The sequence below is a fragment of the Chinchilla lanigera genome, unplaced genomic scaffold (genome assembly GCF_000276665.1).
Source record: "Chinchilla lanigera isolate Chin_1 unplaced genomic scaffold, ChiLan1.0 scaffold00043, whole genome shotgun sequence".
NCBI classification, from domain to species: domain Eukaryota; kingdom Metazoa; phylum Chordata; class Mammalia; order Rodentia; family Chinchillidae; genus Chinchilla; species Chinchilla lanigera.
The window spans coordinates 9530814-9547760 of record NW_004955444.1 but is presented as its reverse complement, the minus strand read 5'-3'; the positions used below and the strand labels follow the sequence as shown (position 1 = coordinate 9547760).

Genomic DNA, 16947 nt, shown 5'->3' with positions numbered 1-16947 from the left:
TATCAAATCACTTGAGGCCTCCAAAAGTCCTGTGGAGAGAATCCCTGGGGGACACAGTGGGGTTCCAAGGAGGAGACATCAGGAAACTCACCTGGTCACTGGGCTCGAAGCTCATCTCCTCCTTCTCCGTCTTCATAGCTAATAGCTTTGTGTTACTGGCAGGGTCTGGCTTACTGTCCAGGCGCTCAAGTTTGGGGGTTACTTCTGGTAAACCAATATCTTTAGTATCATCTTTATCCAGCAAGTAGCGAAGTAGTGCATTCTCTTTCTTCTTAGGGCTCACTGGCTCCTGTTTAATAGTCACTTCTGAGCCAGGAGCTGTGGTGCTGGACTCCTGACTTAGTTCTTTGCCTGTGGCTTCTGCTGTTAGCTTGGCTAAGTCCACAGGGGAACTGCTGTCCTGCAAGAGTCTGTGCAAAATTTTATGCTTCTCCTTGAGTGAGGTCCCATGGGTGGACCCCGCGCCGGGCAAACTCCCTGCGGCGTCCTTGCTAGCGTCCGACAGTGAGCTGGGTATGGGGGAGGGCTCCGTCTGGTCAGCCCTGGTGGTCAGCAGCTGCAGCAGCTTGGTCTGCCCTTTGCTGTCGTGCAACCTGCTCTGCGCCTCGGCTCTCTCCCCGCCCGCTGCCTGGGGCGCACTGGAATCGTTTGTCTCTTTCTGCTCTCCGGGATGGCAGCTGCTCTCCGCCGGTCCAGTTGTATTTTCCGATGGCTCCCCATAAAGTCCGAAACATTCTTTGGAGTCCAAGCTCCCCATCTTGCTGAGTGGGGGAGGATTTATATTAACCGGGGAGTTTTGCAAATTGCCCATTTTTAGGTCCGGTGAAGCCAACGATGACCCTAATGAGACTCCGTGCCCCTCACTGAGGGCCTGAAGTGCATTGAGGGAACTGTTGGTATAACTATGGCTATTTCCTGTGCTGCTGCAGACTCCCACGGGGGAATGCAAGCTTCCTGCAGGAGAAAACTGACTGGGTGGGATGCGAGGACTGCCAGCCACTCCGGGGCTCATGCGATGCCTTGGTGAAAGCATGGAGCTGGGCTGCCCTGGATTCATGCCAGGGCTGCTCTGCGAGGGACTGTTCATTTTGAGTGCATAGTTACTACCCTGAGGAGTGGCTGCTTGCATGCCTGACACATGGTTCATTCCCCCAGAACCACCGAACCTGCCCATGGGCATGCCCATTTGTTCCTTTGGGCCATTTACGGGAAAATTTATATTGCTACTGAGGGCCACGTCCTGACCCGGGTTCCCACTGCACAGGGCCTGATGGGCCGGGCTGCTAGCGCTAATTGGGTTCAACGGCTTCCCCACTGCTTGTCCAGTCAGATCCGGATTCACTACACATGCACTCTGCTCTCTGTATAACGAGGAAAGAAAGAAATGTAAGATAAAAGGAAAATACTTCACAAGTTGTTATTAATTTTGAAAACTGAGATGGCCTCTTTGCAAGCACAGACTGCATTTAGAGGACAGACAACACTGGGACAAAGCCATCTGCAGTTACGGACAAGACTGAACACGCATAGTTTTGGACTAAGAGGGATGTTTTTGAGGCAACTCATTAGGATGTCTGTGGTTTTACGGAGGGGGTATGGATAACTGACTGCTACCATATTGAACCTGCAGTTAGGAGACAGGACATTAGAGGGGTTCCAATTACAGACGTATCTTTCTCATGAGTAACACAGCTTATACTGTCAAAGAAATGATCCAAACAACTACAGCTGTCTTCAAATATTTGCTAGAAAATTACAATTCCTGACAACAGACACGTCTGCAGGCTTCGAGAGCTCTGCTATACATCACCTGGGTTCAAGATGGACTGCAAATGTAGCGAGGAAAACTTGCCCCTAACTATTACGGGCAATGCAGGTTCTAGAGCTAAAGGAGTTGTTGAAATCGTTTGGAATTAGTCCACCTTGTCTAACAAATTTGCACTCACCTTCCCACCTCCCAAAGTCAGAGCTCAGAGCCGGCACAGGAGGGAGCTTTGGAGTGACCTTTGTGATTTTACCCCCTCAGTCCTGGATAACTCCACCCTGCTCCCTAACTGAGGCACTAAAAGCGGGCCGTCAGAGATGATGATTTCCCAAGCCTCAGAACTTCCATTTTCAGCTCGGCAATCACTTGTGAGTTACTAAACATGCTCACAAATCCAAACAAAACAGGTTTCACAAACTGACAAACTATTAGCTTTCAGCTAGGTGGGTGCAATCTGCCACATCCGTAATCACTTTCAAACTGTTTCACTTTGAAGGCAGATTTATTAACAGCTGGCAAAGAGGGCTGCCTGATTTTTTCCCCTACATAATAAATAATTGAGAAGGGGGCTCTTCAACCAGAGCAACTTTATTTACTTTCTGATTGTACCTCATAAAGTTTCATTGCACATATACATAAATACTTACGTAACTTGAAATTTAATCATTTTCTTTAATGTATGCTCTTAAATACAGTTTTTGACATTTAAGCCAACACTTTTCTTTCCTTTATTATAAAAATGTTTATCACCCTTCAATTTAAAGTCTAATATCTGAAGCTAACTTAAACTCAGAAACAAAACTCAAACATTCTATGTGTACGTATGTGCCGGTTTTAGATTTAAACACACAAGATCAGAAACTGTGCCACTGGCTGCAGTGTTCCTGTCCTGCTTGTGCTGCCACCGGGAGTGGGTCCGTTTCAGCATAAGGGGTGACCATACTGGAGCGACGTCAGTGTGAGTGCTGTGTTCTTCCAGCCAGATTGTAAAACTCCCTAGTGTTGAGGCTAAGACTCAGGATAGCCCTAACCTGCCAGTGTCATTAGCTGGTTTTTAACCAATCGCTCACCTCAATTTAATGTTATACTTTATACTACCAGGACTGATAACAGAAATGCCTAACAAATCTGCAAAGCTGTAGGATAGTTTGTTGCTTTTGTAACATTCATTTTCTCTCAACTCGGGACTGGAAAATTAGTTCTTAAGAGTTGGCGTTTTTTGGTAAAATTTATTCAACTTGATGGTATGTTTTAAATTTCCCCTGTGTAATTAGTCGATTATGTGCATATATTTTTTTCTATATATGAAGATATATTTAAATGTTAATGTACTGATATAATTATGGGAATTTCACATTTGAATCCACAGCAGTACAAAAATGTTCAAATCCAACATCTGTCAATATACATCTTTTTCTAGCTCATTTATGAAAAGATATTTTATTTTTATTTTTTTTTGTCTTTTTGAGACAGGGTCTTGCTATGCCGTTCAGGCGGGCCTTGAGCTCACTTTGTAGCCCAGGCAGTTCTCAAACTCACAATGATCCTCCTGCCTCAGCCTCCCGAGTGGTGGGATTACAGGCGTGCGCCACCACGCCTGGCCATGAAAAGGTACTTGACAGTTTCCCTCCTTCCTATAGATCCACCTAACCCAGTTATTGTGAAGAAGGGTATATTAACATAAGTGTGTGCCTGTCTTTAGTTCTGCTTCAGATCATAGCTATGCAATAAATACAAAGTCATAATCTGTTATACTGAAATTCGTCAACCAAACGTTAAATGTCTGCACTGCGGTCTCTGATCACTGTCACAAACATAACTGCTTTTTCATTTTGAGACATACGAGAGCTTTACAGCAGAAACACCAGTAAACAACTTTTATACTATTAAAAAAAGAGATGGCATTACCTGTGAAGCATATGTAACGATATCACAAGCTGAGGCTCATTAGTAGTCTGAGAACGGATCAGTTTGCTCTTCGTCTGCGCAGCAACGAGAGTGCCGTCGGACAAGGAGAAGCGATAGATCTGACTGAACGCCAGTCCTTGTCTCAGCACTGCAGGCAAACGGAGCAATGTGTGTTTAGGGAAAAAGAAATCTGACTGGGGCATAATAACAGCAATAAACCTGAGTAACTAAGTTTCATGGTATTTTTCTACCAGCATGTTACAAAAAATTACAACTTCATGACAGTAAAGCATTATAAAAGCACATTTGCTTTTCACTCAAAATATCCACGCATTTAAGAATTACTTTTGTTACAGAAAAGAATAACAGCTTGGCTCTAATTGTGCTCTGAACACTTAAGTACTGGGGCAAAACCACGTAAATGGTTAAAACATCAGGTGAAAGTAAGATTTTCAATGATATAAAATATACCATATAAACAGTATCTCTAAAGAGTACAGCTTGCTTTTGATTTCCCTTACAGTAAAAACATTAAGATAACATCTACGATACTGAATGTGCTCTCTGAATATTCTTCTCGAGTAGCACTGTCCCACCCACCCTCTCACACTCCTTTGCTTCATTGTTTCTCACTCTGTAAGAAGTATTATTTTCCCATGGCTATGACAACGCTAAGTAAAAAACAATCAGGATAGTCTTTCCAGAGAAAAAAAGGCTAAGCAAAACTGTAACAATAAAATACACATTTTACTAATGTATCATTGGTTTATTTTAACTTTTACATAAAGGTCAGACACTTCCATTTTTGAGACAATGAACAAAATACAATATACAGTAACAAACCAATTAGTTTAATGTAATTTCTCTAAAATGTCTTTTTTTGGGTCTTTTTTATTTTGTTTTGAGACTGGGTTTTGCTACATTGTTCAGATTGGCCTCAAAATCATAGTAATTCTCCTGCTTCAACCTTCTCAGTGCTGGGGTTACAGGCACACACGTTCCCATCTGGGTAATTTCTCTAAAAAATCTTGGGATTTATTTTGTCAACCAATGGTATTTTGTAACTGCCTAGTACTGCGTAAAAGAGTATTTCAATTGGGAAAAAATAGCCATGTAATTTAGTTGTCTCTTAAACCATTTTAAAAGGACTACCGTGTTTCTCCTACATTATCCTCAGAACAAATTTTGTGGGCTGAATAGTTAGCCTCAAAGCTCAACGTCAAGCACGTTCACCGTGCCACAAGTGTCACAAACGTAGAGGTGGGGGTGGGGCTGCGGGGAAAGAGAGAACATAAATTCCAGTTTCTTGGTAAAATTTCATTTTGAACAATCTGTTGAATGACTCCCCTCAGGAGTTTCATCTTTTTTTTGGGGGGGGTACCGGAAATCGAACTCATGACCTCAGGCTTGCCAGGCAAGCACTTAAGCCACTGAGCTATACCCTTGGCCCAGGAGTTTCAATCAGGTACTGGACTTGGGTATTACTTTCTACCATCAACTGTTGCATGAAGTTACTGTGAAATGGCAGTAAGCACTGGAAATGAATTACTGTATCCATGTGTGTCTTGCTTTGGACAAGTGTGTACCTAAAAGGCAATGTAAACACAATTTTTATAATAGGATGCACATTCCCAGGGGCTTATGATTTCCAAATTTTGTCTGACCTTGGCATGACCCCTAAGGTTTCCCATTTCTGCTGGTCTCCATTCAGTATCTCTGCTAAGCACCGAGCCACCTAGCAAGCCACCCATTTGTGAAGCCTTTCAGAGACTTCATTCACCGTGAACGGTCATCCCCAGCATCACCTATTTGGCAAGTACGAATGTCTATATGGGTTTCCTTTCAGCCGTCTCATCTGCTTAAACCCTGCACGGTGTCTCGTACATCTGTGCAAACCCATCCGTAAGGAACGAGATGCACGCCCCAGGAACACCGAACATGCTGGCTTACGCAGTTTCTTAGTTTCTGTTGTTATTTATTTCAAGCCAGACACAGTGAAGTGGTAGGATGATTCCTGTTAAACACAGTATCTGTATTTCCTCTTACTCTTTCCAACTTACGTAATGAATTGTTCGATAATGTGCTTAATTTTTAAGAAATAAGGATGAAAAAGAGATGAGGAGAAAGAAGGGAGAAAGTGCTCATTTATTGTGATCTGTGCCCTTCTCTAAGTGATCTGAAGAGCATAAAGTTTAAACGTACAAACCCTACTGGCGAAATGCCAAGGTCACAAATGCACACTGAACGGACGACAAACCACAGCTCCATCTTCAGTGCCCTGGTGACGCAGGGCACTGCTCCGCCGCGCCTCGCTCACACCGCGGGGCCCACGCTGACCAAACGCACACGTCAGGGCACGGAGAAGGAAAGCACCTCCCTCCCCACCAAGCGCTTACAACGCCAAAGCAGTTCTTCTTGGGTCAGACTTCTTTAAAAGAAACCCACAATACACTTAGAAAAAGTGCCTCTGTGCAGAGACTTTTGGGAGCCACTCAGTAAGAGTGACCACCAGGGCGGGCCAAGGGCCGTCCCGAGCCGACGCGGACCGCCGGACAGCCGGCCGCTTTCCCTGCCTCAACGCCCTCGTCCACAAGTAAGGCAGGAGGCGGCTGTGAGGGCCAACAAAATGATGCAAAGGGACAAGGCCACAGCAAGACCAGGCCCTCGACAGGGGCCACACGCACGAGTCCCAAAAGAGGACTCCAAGGCCTGGGCCGGCTCCAGCTGCCTATCAAGTCTAGGACCCGAGATGAGTCACTCACCCCTCTGCAATTTCTGGCAGCATCTGCAGTCTATTAATCACTCGAAGGAGGGCTGGGGACGCTCCTGCTTGCTCCACATGGCTTCGCTCGCGCTCACACATTTTATTTATTCCTATTTCCAGACTTCTCTTATGGACTGCATGCTACTTCTTTAGACAGTGCCTTGTTGCGCTGTCACACATGGCGAAGAAATAGGAACAGACAATGGCTTCCTCCTCGCTCCCTTTCTCCATCATCCTGCTCTGCCTCCTTCACCATGCTGTTCTGACCTACAGGTCTCCTGTACCCTTCCTTCCAATGGCAGCAGTGAGGGCAAAGGGTGAGCACAGAACAGAGAGCCGCCACGCTGTCTCCAAGGGGAGCTCTGGAAGCACCGTGGGACAGAACGCTCTCCCAGGAAAGAGTTACCTACAAAATGCCCTTGAAGAAAAGCTCACCTTCGTGGTGGTGCCTCTTGGCGTACGACACAGACTCCCCTTCGTGCTGTGCGTGGAACTTTTGAATGCACCTTCTCACCAGGTCCTCCCAGCCAGGTTTCATGGCTGCTCTCATGGTACTCGTGTCCAGAGAGGTGATCTTGCCTATGAGAGAGCAGCAGGTATTACACCTACTCCTTTATTCTCTATAGAAAGAATCACAATTTGAAAACATGTACCTTTACTTACTGATTTTTGGTTTTCTGAGACAGGGTTTCGCTATGTAGCCCAGGCTGGCCTCAAACCAGCAGTCATCTTCCTACCTCAGCCTCCTAAGTACTGGGATTACAGGCGTGCGCCACCATGCCGGGCTGCACACATTTATTTAGAATCATACCTCTGTATCTGTGGGCTTTGGCTCTGGAACCCACCTCCCCCGTGGACACCCAAACTCAGGGACAGTCAAGTCCCTTCTACAAAACGGCATCTGCACGTAACTTACACACATTCTCCCGTATACTTCAAATCATCTCTAGATTACTTCTTTTTAAAAATTTTTTATTTTTTTGTCTTTGAGACAAGGTCTCACTAAGCAGCCTTGAGCTCATTCTGTAGCCCAGGCTGGTCTCGAACTCGCAATGATCCTCCTGCCTCAGCCTCCCAAGTGCTGGGATTACCGGTGTGTGCCGCCACGCCTGGCCATTAGATTACTTCTTAATACAATACAAATAGGTATTATACTATGTTACTTAGGAAGTGATGATAAGAAAAAGATCTTATGGATTTCTCCCTCCTGAATACTTTATCTGTGGTTGGCTGGACACGCAGATGCGGAACCCACAGACAGGGAGGTTGGCTGCATTTAGGACAAGGACAAGGCCAGGAACCAGAATGGCATCTGATGAAAACAAGCCTCTCCCGCTCTCTCTGTCCCGCAGCCCCTCAGCACCTCCACCCCAGCAGCAATCACTTCTACCGGTCTTCTCACCGCACCCCCCACAGTTACCTTGGAGGTCCTGCCGAGTGGTGAAGCTTTCTGATGAGGGAAGGGATGGTCTCTCCTTCAGGGGCACTCTTCTCGCCACACAGATCAAGCAGGACTGCAAGTCTTAAACCAAACAAGTTACGTTCACCATGCTGGGCCTTTCCAGTGACTCAGACAGATCTAAGCTTCTCTGACTGCACAGTGTGTCAGCAGGTAGGGAGATGAGGAAAGACGGCATGTTGCTCAGCTTCTTGCTGGCTTCATTCTCCCTCTAACTACAGTGGGAGACGGCTGGACAGCGGGACAGCGTGCTGTGCAGGATGGGCTGGGAGCAGAGCACACAATGCAGTGCTGCAAGCGCATCCATTCCACTGAGCGCCAACCATCAGAGGCCACCTCTCCAGCGAGGAAAAGAACTATCTGCGTTACTAGGTAGCTGAGTAATTTAACTTACAGTGCCCTACAAAAATGATGAAAACTAAAATATGCTATTGTTTGGTTGGGGTTTTCTTCTTGAGTTTTAGGTTCATACGATACAGAAAAACTAATGCGTCTATCAAACTATGTAGGTAGCTCTACACCAACAACGTGACACTAAAAACAAAGACTATAAACTGAGTACGGACCAGATCGAGAGGACAAATCCCACAGCACCTACAAGATGCAGTGTCACCACAGCAGCTGCATTGCAGTTTAGAATTTTGGTCACGGTTAGTTTCTCACATCACCACTGTTAGGGGTTTGCTCTTTACTCCCTGTCGATGACTGTATGCACTGGGGCTCACTTCTGGAGGACGGGGAAGGTCTCATCCGTCTCCGTAACATGCAGAGCACACTGCGCAGCATGTTCAACTTAAAAAAGACACGAAAGGCTGCTAAAATGAATAGAGTCATCGTTTCGTATCTTCTTATGTCACTGATTTATGATCGTTCCCCTTTAAACTGGAGGACTTTCTTGAAATATATCCAGTAATAGTTGGTGTTTCAAAATTAAAGTGCAATCGGGGCTGGGGATTTAGCTCAGCGGCAAAAGCGCCTGCCTGGCAAGCGCAAGGTCATGAGTTCGGTTCCCGGTACCGGAGAAAAACCAAAAAAAAAAAAAAAAAAAAAATTAAAGTGCAATCCTCACTACGGGTGGGGTGTGGCTCAGTGGTGGCTCGAGGGCTTGGCATGCACGACCTTGGTGTTTCCAGGACGAAGCCCAGGATGTTCCTCTCCATTAGTGAGCACTACCTCTTTTCCCTCTGCTTTGCACGCAAAACGTCCTCTTCCACGCTGTCCTGCACTACACAGAGTGACTTCGGCTGTATGGACCGGCTTTCGTGGAGGCACTAATCAGGACATCTTTCTGGGGAATAGTTTAGTAAGCTTGTACAGTTTGAAGCCCCTCCATTTCTCTTAATTACCATTCTACTACAGTGCACTGTGGACCAGCAGGCATGAGTAAACTTAAAAGTATATGAAAAATGTTGTTTGTGCCTATGTGCAAAAATTTCTAGGATTGTGGCACATGGTTTGCACTGCATATTCAAAGGGACCCAGGGACCCCTAAATATTTAATCACTATTAGAGCTGCACTGGTACAGCACTCACTAGCTATTTAGTAGACATAACTTCAGCCCCTTGAGGCGCTATTGACATTCCACACTGGATGCCGTGCTGGATACTACATGGGTCACTTCTGTAACCCCAGCAAATTTTATTGGACATCACATTTCTATATACTCAGACTGATTTTATCACAAAAAATAGCAAATACTGAAAAGAACAGAGAAATGGGTTCTGAATCTTTCTGTGTGTGATCACCAGTTTTAGGATAATCACATGTGCAAGAAGCCGCACAGGAGTACACACAGACACGTACGAGGCCCTAGGTCTGGTCTCACCTTCTCCTTCCTCTTTGATGGACTTTGGTTGAGAGACAGCAAAGCACTGCATAGTTTCGTATTTCTGATGTGCTTCCTGGTTCTCGTGACCTTCCTCTTCTGATTCGGGTAAAGGTTTTACCAGCATCCGACAGTTGAAAGTATGGCTGTTCCGCCTGGGAGGCTCTCCGGACCAAGATCCCCCGTTCACTAACAAGGCAAAAGTAATCCAGTATTATAAGGAAACCAACACCAGATTCCCTGCTGCTGAATTATGAAAAGGGCGTAGAAAAATGTGGTTACTTTACTTTTACAAAGTGCTTTATACTTTTCTAAATATTTTCATGATCTAGAGGGGAAAATATTCTTAACAGTTTAGCAACTTGGGAACATTCTTGAGATTTTCAAAAAGTCTTTCTATACCTCTTGCTCTTCTCCCAGACTGCTTCCCTCAAGTTCTCGCCTTGATTATTTGTTACTAGAATACCAGTTTCTATTTTGGGGTTTTCTATCTTTGACTTGGAAATTTAGCTCAATCTAATTGCATTCTAGTTTTAGATGTGTGACCCCCTACTCAAAACTCTGTAAATGGCACCAACTGTCAAGTGCTTCAAATTCTTCTAAAGGACTTGGACTTAATGTAGTCCAGAGCACAAAGCCCATTTCAACATCTAAATCACAAGCGCACGAGCCCATTTCATCTGTCTAAGCAGAGCTTTCACATTCCCCAGTTCAAGCCTCTCTGTACCCGACCCCAGTCCCCACGGGTACATATGTCCCTGCTGCAACCTGACCTAAAATAGAGGCTGGTGTTCTTTCTCCTTCCGAAGGTACTCGCACTATAGGGCCGAGAGCCTCCGCAGGAACACTCAGGCACCTCTACTGCCTCCTCTTACAGATGTTTCTTTACTAATGTCTTAGAGACATTATACTGTATGCTCTATAACCTGGCTGTTCCTGAGTTACTCCACTGCAGTCTTTCTTAACTGGTTCATGTATACTTACTTCCTCAGTACAACTGAAAAACCCTGGAAGACACAGTGTTGTCATTTATTTCAAGTAAAAAACTACTTCATACACCTTCTACTTTTTTTTTTTTTTTTTTTTTTTGAGACAGTCTCACTATACAGTATAGACTGGTCTTGAATTCACTTTGTAACCCAGGTTGGCCTTGAACTCACAATGATCCCCCTGCCTCAGCCTCCCAAGTACTGGGATTCTGTACAGGCATGTACCACCATGCCCAGCCCACATCTTCTACTTACCGATACCAAAACTAAAAGATGTACATATCATGCAAAAAAGATACTAAGCTAAATGAAAGACCTCAATTTTTTTGAGATACTTTAGAGAAAATGAAAGATAGGAAAGAATGACTGATTCTGGGTACTAAAATGTACTTCTAAGCCAGACGAGAAACTGATCCTCAAGGAAGCTACTAGAAGAGCTGTGCTCACAATCAGTTTTAACTTTCTTTTTGCTGTTCTCTTTACTCTTCCATATATAAAAATACTGGGACTGGTGGGACGATGAAACAGGATGAAAAAAAAGTAACCCATTTAGACAAGCAAATGTACCCCCAAAGTTACGAGTCAGGGAACAGTGAAAAGGACAGGAGGCGCCACAGGAGCCCCGCGCTAAACCCGTGACCATTAGGCTGCAGAGGATGAGAACGGAAAGAAGCCCTAGACAGAAGAGCAGTGAACACCCAGCCAACTGTAACAGATACTTTCAAACTGCAGAAGGCACCACAGCTGGCTTTCTGTGTCTCTCAGACATTCAGAAAGTTTACTCCACTATCAACACCTTGTAAAAACTTATGTACATAATGGAGACTATAAAGAGCAAAGAAGAAAGAAAAGTAGTTCCTATTCAGGTTAATAAGGCAGCTGACAGTTTAAAATCTTTACACAAGTGAATTAATAAGTATAGATCCTTTGAGGAAGTCATGAAATTACTGAAGAGATCTAAAAATATTGCTTTAAATAAGACATCCCTTTTCTTATTCATTTACTAGAGAAGATAATAAAGGAGCCACACCAGAATGCACACATCTTGCATTACCTTTGCGATTTCTTTGAAGAAAGGGTTACCCTATCGAGGAGAAGCTAGCACAATGCAACTTGGAAAGGGCCTTCACCTATTTACAGTGCTAACAATTAGAGCTGGTAACAGAAATCATTTTAAGAAAAAGAACAGAAATACTTGACAACTTAGGACCTGACCTCATTCTGAATTAAAACACGCACTTCTTTCATCTGTGAAGATGTTCTCAGCACCCTCAGTTTAAGTGAGAATATTAAAAAAAGAACCGCTGAGTAAGTGGGAACAGCAGTATTCTCAGGCAGCAGCTCAGGTGGGCTCACGCTGCGAGTCACCCGCTTTGGAACGCGGCCCCGTCATCACACACTTCCAGCTGCAACTCCCAAGGCGAGGAAGCCGGCAGTCTGCGGCAGGCTGCACGGGCCAAGGAGGCAGCGCGCGTCAGAGCCCCTCCAGGCTCCGGCACGAATGCCACCCTTTGGGGCCGCAGGGCCGACACGTGGGAAACCTCTTTATGCTGCTCTGCTCTTAGCGCTCAAATGTGGAGCACATGGACACCACACCTTCACAGGTGGGACTCAAACGGAGCTGTCTCCAGCTTCTCATAGCCTCCTATTTTTCTGTTATGAAGAAAAGACTGGACAGATCTGAGCTGGCACTGGATGGGTGAGGCAGTTTGTTATCTTCTTAAAAAACAACAGAAACAGATCCATGAAAACAGCTGCAACAGATACTTTTCTGAACACTTTTCATATACTTCAACTGCAGTTTATGATCAAAATGATCGTTCAAGACCAGTTCTAAGCTTAAGTACTCAGCACAAGAGCCTCGCAGAAAACCACCCAGTGTCTCTTGCTCCCAACTGATACAATGCAGCCCCCTGCCCCTTGGGGAAACAGGGTCTTTCTATGTAGTTCAGGCTGGCCCTGAATTTGCAGTAGTCCTGACTGCCTCAGCCTCCCAAGTGCTGGGATTACAGGCATGTGCCACCATACCCAGCTTATAATGCAGTTTTATCCACTCTAATGAGACAATGTGTGTGAATGGGGTGGGGAGAAGGAGCAGGCCCAGCAGACAATCATTTACCTATAGACTTTGGCAGCAGGTTTTTGACAAATTCAGTGTGGTCCCCAACATGCAGGATGCTATATACACTTTTGTTCATCAGCTCTTCTTGGTTATACCTTAGATACTGTGTCACATTCTCTGAAACAAACACCACGTTGCCTTCCAGGTTCACTACAAAGAAGAACCCGTCCAGGGCCTAAAGGAAAAGATAGAAACTGCTTTAGCAAGAACACAGCATAAAATTACACACAGCTGTTAAGGAGGGAGTGAGCCCTCGAAGGCAAACCCTTAGGTCACAGGTGGATGGGACAGAGGCCTCTCAGGAAGTAGGGATTGCTCCATCTCAGCGGGACAGAGGCTAGAGCAGGGTTTCTTGTCACAACTTAAACGACAAGTACTGTTAACACATCAGGGGACCCTTCCTGCCAAATAAAGCGTCCTGGGGTTTATCTGTATTTTCAAAAGGAGACTGGTGTACCTCACAGGGTTAAAAACAACTTTCATGTTGGCTACCAACCCAATACATAAGACATTTTGTTCTACAGTTTTTCATGTCATACGTGGGAGGAAGAGGTCAGTGGCCATTTGTTTTCAGTTTAAAAGTATGAATCAAGGGAAAATAGACCCTCAATTTTATTACTTTTAAAGCTGCAGATGATATTAGATGATAAAGAAACATCAGTCCTTTATTGTTTGACGTGTATAGGATTGAGATACAGTTCCTAGATTACCTATATAATGGGAGGGTGCTTCCCATAACACATCACTTCAATCTACTTCAGGGAAGAGACAAAGAATCTAAGGTCTTTTCAGGAAGTAAACATAATAGTTATATATTGTGCCTGTAATATATCACACCATTCCAACATTTACAACTCTGGACGGAATCTTTGTTTGTTTATTTGTTGGTTGGTTGCTTTTTTGAGACAGGGTCTTGGTACGTAGTTCAGGATGGCCTTAAACTATGTAGCCCAGGTTGACCTCGAATTCACAGTGATCCTCTCGCCTTAGCCTCCCAAATGTTGGGATTACAGGTATATATCACCACACCCAGCTATCTTTCCCAATCTAAAGAAGAGAAAATGGGGGCTCAGAAAGGTTAGGTGACTGACTGCCCAAGATCTTATAACCAGTCAATGGCAGAGTTGGAACTGGAATCCAGACAGACACCATTCTGAAGGTCAAGCGTCCACTTTCTGAGCAGCAGCTGCTCTCCTCTGACACTCCCGCGGCCCATCACATCTGCATCGGTGATGGGAAGGCTGGGGCTTGGTGCGTCTCTCCCGGTCACACTGCCCCACTTCCCGTTTCCGACTGCTGCTGATCAGGGCTCTGCTTTAGGGATCAGGTGAATGATCAAGACTAGAAAAGGCCTGATGTGATCAGGGCCACCTGGCCTAGTCCACTTACGCCAACTGGCTTCTTTATGGTATGCACTGATTACTGCCTTTAACGTAACTATGGGCATGGATAGGGCCTTAAGTGTTTGTTTTCTTTCAAGTTTGTTTTTTCTTTATTATTTAACAGATAATTTTGTGAGTAATCTTTAAATAAATTCCACCTTTACATCTATTTTCATCAGAAAACTAAGTGCTCCCTCAAACTGTTAAGTGACATAAGATAACCAGTGAAAAGTTATTTTATGTTTTTCTTAAATATTCTGTCAGGTTTCCTCACAGTAGGCTGGTACTAACCCTTGAGAACTGTGTGTACATGTGTGCCCTGGCAGGGGGCCAGGAAGGCAGCCAGCTCATTAGTTATGTACCATGTACCCCTTTTACACTCACTGTGGTAGATACACATTCAACAGGGATTTTCATAATTATATTACCTATGGTTCACTTTTGAAAGTACACACTGCTATCCACCGCTCAGCAAAAGGATTGGTTTGTGGCCTAATAAAACTGAAAGATGAAATTGTTTCATCTCATAAAGCTGTGTTTTTTTAAAGCTCACTATGATACGCTCTGATGAAAAAGCTGACATTTTGTTCTGTTGCCTAGCAACCACTATGCTGTGATGTAAGCATGAGTGTGCATCTATGCCTAGGAACAGCTCCACAAGATGCATTTTCTGTTTAAACGATCTCATGTAAACAGGGAATTCAAGCCATAAGTCATTAGATTCAAACACTACTTTAACACTGAGCACTAAAGTTCTACTACATAGCCACTCGCTCAGTGCACTGAACTCTGATCTCACTGTGAAACAGAAAAAAACACTGATCTGATTTTACGCGTAGGTCCACTGACAACTAGCATGCTGATTTTCTACCATCAGTAAGCCCAGTCTCAAAGGGCTTGTGGTTACTCCAAGCGTTTCTTTTTAGAAGTCTCAAAAGTCTTCCCAAGAGTTTCTACTCTAATATTTCCCACCAGAAATAACGAATAAACACAGGCATATAAAAATTTCCCAAATGTAACTATTTAGTTTACTCTAATTTTCAAATCAACTTTGTTTCTAATTGTAAAGTTTTTTCAAAGGACATGACCCACTTCCTTTCATGTAATTCTAAACAGTCCACCTAGTTATAGTCCTCATTATCTGCTTCTAAGAACCAAGCGGGAAGGAGTATTCTCCAGTCTTTCACTGTCTCTATGAGTATGGAAAATCAGGTTAAATGTGTTTTTATTTCTTCCCTGGAAATTGTGGTTGAATGTTTTTAAGCCAGTGATTCAAAAGAAGATAAACAACTACTAACACCAGGTCACTTAAAGGCTTTTGGCCAGCAGGTCCAGCCCTGGGGAATAAATTCTGTCACTGTAAATACAAAGACTGGGTCATATGATCTTTAATCTTCTCTCTCCTACCTACTGCCCCCAATTATATGGTACATTTTCATAGAATTAGATTTTCTAAAAATAAAAATCATATTATGCACCAACTAAGAAAAGGTGGCAGTAAGGTCAAGAGAGAAGGGGTTACCTTTGTTTTAAAAATCGTAATTTCTTATATATGTGTGGTAGCTGCAGTACGCTTCTGATATAATGACAGCGCTGTAAGCTCTGGCCATGCGGTATTTTTCAACCCCATCATATTATCAGCAAAGGAAATTATCTTGAGAACTGACATAATTTATGTCTCAAGGTTCCTCTGTTTCTTGTTATATTCACTGACATTTTTTTCTGGATTCTCCTATAGCCTACATCTTGAATTTTAATTTTGGAACAGGAATAGCAAAACACTTGGTGTTTAGTGCTTGTTAATAAAACAGGAAAACTGGATGTTACAAATTCTAAGCTGTAGCTGGCCATACAGCCCCCAAAGGTAATGAAGAGGCCTCAAGACCAACCACTGCACTATGCGCATCTTGGCAGTTCCTTCCGCTTATTCTTGCAGTTTTTATTTTTATGAGATAAATAAGCTAGTCTGAAGTAGCATACACAAAAAGCAGAAGCCTCTTCTTTGTTTCTAAAATTTTAACCTGTACACACAGGCAGAGGTACACGGCATACATAAAATTTAAAACTTTGAAGAACATACCAAACTAAAATATACTGCAGCATTTAACAGCACTTGTGAATATAATTTTCTCAAATAAATGCTCAACTGTCAATTAAAACCTATCAACATATTCTCAGCTGGTTAACAATTCTACACTGTTTCAAACAAACATGCTAGTAGCAGGCGTCAGAACATACACCGAGAACATATATACATGTTAGTAAGCTCAAGAGGTCTGTAATACAGTACTCATGTGGGCTCTTCTTAAATTATATTCACTTGCAATTAACAGCATGTGAAGATCAACAACAATTTGGAACACAGAACCAAAATGAAGGTGTGCTACCTCAAGCATCATGGGCCCCAGCGCATCCTTGTCGATGACACCCTGCCCTGTGGACGATACATCTGACTTCTGCACTTCATCTATGTTGGCAGCTGCTGCTTTCTCTGTAACAAATATAAGTGTGAATGAAATGGTTGTGCTATTTCAAGGGCAAAGTGACACAGAAATATTTTTACTGTAATGATTTGTAGAACTTTCTGGTGGAATCAGATCTGACTATAAAACACAGAACATCCCCACTGACCCTGAGCAGGAGAAAAGGCTGGAAGCAGGAACCAGATATTAACTTTTCACCTCCAGAACCTGTGGCCCGATCTCCTTTCGGGCTGCGGAGTAAATGAGTTT

General features: G+C 43.9%; 1 protein-coding gene across 1 annotated transcript in view; it reads right to left on the bottom strand.

Annotated features, from left to right (window-relative positions):
• Nucleotides 1-16947, bottom strand: part of Ncoa2 (nuclear receptor coactivator 2) — a gene marked incomplete in the record, with an annotated part of 273362 nt that overhangs the window by 39349 nt on the left and 217066 nt on the right. Inside the window, 7 exon segments of the mRNA XM_005392106.2 lie at nt 92-1361; nt 3674-3821; nt 6873-7016; nt 7858-7959; nt 9723-9911; nt 12831-13008; nt 16603-16706. Coding sequence (XP_005392163.1) covers nt 92-1361; nt 3674-3821; nt 6873-7016; nt 7858-7959; nt 9723-9911; nt 12831-13008; nt 16603-16706 — 2135 coding nt within the window.